Here is a 2,017-nt window from a genome sequence, read left to right as displayed (position 1 = left end):
CTCCTCTCCGCCCGGCCCCGCGGCCCCTTCGGCGGAGGACGGGGCGGGCGCGGGGCGGGGCGCGGGGCAGCGCGGGGGGCAGAGGCGGAGCGCGGCGCCCCGGCACTCGGAGGCTCCGGGCCCTGGGCTGATCCCCGCGCAGCCCTCCGTGCACGACGGGCCCGGGCCGAGGCCGGACACAGCGCGGCTGCCCCCACGCACGGCTCTCGGCCCGCAGCCTCTCCCTGCACGTGCCTTCCCCGATGGCCTCCCTCCTCTCCCCTGACGTGGCATCGTGCAGAAATCAGACTGTAAGCCTTTAACTCCATTCTCCTCGTTACAGCTCCATCTAGACGGCCTGTGCTCTACCAGAAGTCTCCGGGCTCCCCTGTCCTGTCCCCGTTAAGGCTACCTTAGCTAGTGCTTGTGAGTCTGCTGCTTTGCCCATGGCTGCACCCCAGCCGAAGGCTATTGCCAGCAAAAATGTGGAGATGCAGCCTGAAGTCCCATGCACACAAAAAAGGAGGGCTCTCCGAGCCCCGCACTGACATCCCTCCTTGGCCTCCTTCCACTACCACGGTATGAGGATCACAACCCCCATCGAAATCTTTCGCCTCATGTTTCCCCTTTCAGCTCCACCTTGATCCCCTCTGCTGCTCCCTGCAGCTCCTGCCTCTTTCTTCCTGTCCCTATCATCACCTGGCTCTTGCTGTGCTGCAAATAGGTAATAGGGAAGGGAGCAGTGAACTATGTTGATGTTGTTGGAGTAAACCAGGGCTGTCTCTCACTGTGGTCCCAGCAGAGAGCAGAAATAGAGTGCGCTGTCTTCCAGCTCCAGCCCACTGATCACTAGGGTCCCAGAGCTCTCATCAGCCCAGGATGAAAACCTCAGGCGGGCAGAAGGGGCCGTATGTTTGTATGAGCCTCCCCGGCCCTTGCTCTGAAGCAAGTACTGCAGGGGCCTGTTGGGAAGCTGCCGGTACCAGGCCACGTAAATATAGGAAGCACTGGAGTTATAGGTACATTGCAGGGTCTCTGTTTGCCCTGCTCGTACCATCACTGCAGACTTCTTCGCTTGGATTTCATCTCTCAGTAGTGCACCTGAAACCACATCAGAGCTACTCACCCACTGCTTTGCCCACAGGCACCAGGAAAGAATAGCCCATGGCTGTTGATGGAAGCATGCAGTGCTGTTGTTAGAAGCCAAGAGTTTTTGAATACTCAGGGGAAGAAGGGGACTAAGAGCTGATCCAGACAAGCTGCAGGCAAGTGGCCAGGCTGGTATGGTGACCAGAAATATGCCGAACATAATCATTTGCTTACAGCACTTGAGACTCACTGCAATGAAAGGAGTGGTGAAAGCAAAGGAGCTCTTGCTTAAGTGACAGGGCCATCCGCAGTGTGCTCTGACATCCCATTACTCCCCAAATGCAGCACAGAGCTGCTCCAGCTCTTTCCAGCCTAGCAGTTCCTACTGCCTTGGCTTTAACCAAAATGAGTTTTCTGTTAAAGCACAGTGGGATATCCCAATCCCAAGAGAGCAACACAGAAATGGCAGGCTGAGACAGGGGACTGCAGGATGCGCAGGGACAGAGATTCCTCAAATCAGGAACCACCCTGGGAGGCCATGGCATGACACTCCACCTTAGGACGGAGTCTACTAAATGAGCTGGAGCTGATGTAGGAGAGCAATTTGAGACAGCCATCAGATGCCTGACAGGACCAGCAAACACAATAACCTCTGAAGCTGAAGCTAAAACCCTGGCAGGAGAGGAAAACAAACACTCCAAGAGCTCTAAGAAATCCACCAGCTTCCGCAAGCCTCAGCTGCACCCAGGCACTGAAGAAGGAAAGTGCAGGCAAGCAGGCAGTATATATCCATGAAGGGAGAACGTTCTCCTGCTGCTCTGACCCGCTCCAACCAGAACAGGCAGAGCCACGACCGCATTTCCGCCTGCCACAGCCCCAGGCTAGGGGCGCTGCCCCAGCCGCCCTCCTCCGCGGGGCTCAGCCAGGGCCGCTCCCGCAGCATCCGTGT

General features: G+C 57.5%; 1 gene segment (V, D, J or C); it reads right to left on the bottom strand.

Moving 5' to 3' along the window:
* Window positions 1–14: 14 nt before the first annotated feature.
* LOC104917151 overlaps window positions 15–2,017 on the bottom strand; it is a 2,820-nt gene continuing 817 nt past the window's right edge. Inside the window, 1 exon segment of the V gene segment in view lies at window positions 15–1,080. Coding sequence covers window positions 764–1,080 — 317 coding nt within the window.

The sequence above is a fragment of the Meleagris gallopavo genome, unplaced genomic scaffold, assembly GCF_000146605.3.
Source record: "Meleagris gallopavo isolate NT-WF06-2002-E0010 breed Aviagen turkey brand Nicholas breeding stock unplaced genomic scaffold, Turkey_5.1 ChrUn_random_7180001956258, whole genome shotgun sequence".
Classification (NCBI taxonomy): Eukaryota; Metazoa; Chordata; class Aves; order Galliformes; family Phasianidae; genus Meleagris; species Meleagris gallopavo.
The sequence above is the reverse complement of the archived record's forward strand: the minus strand, read 5'-3'. Positions and strand labels throughout refer to the sequence as shown.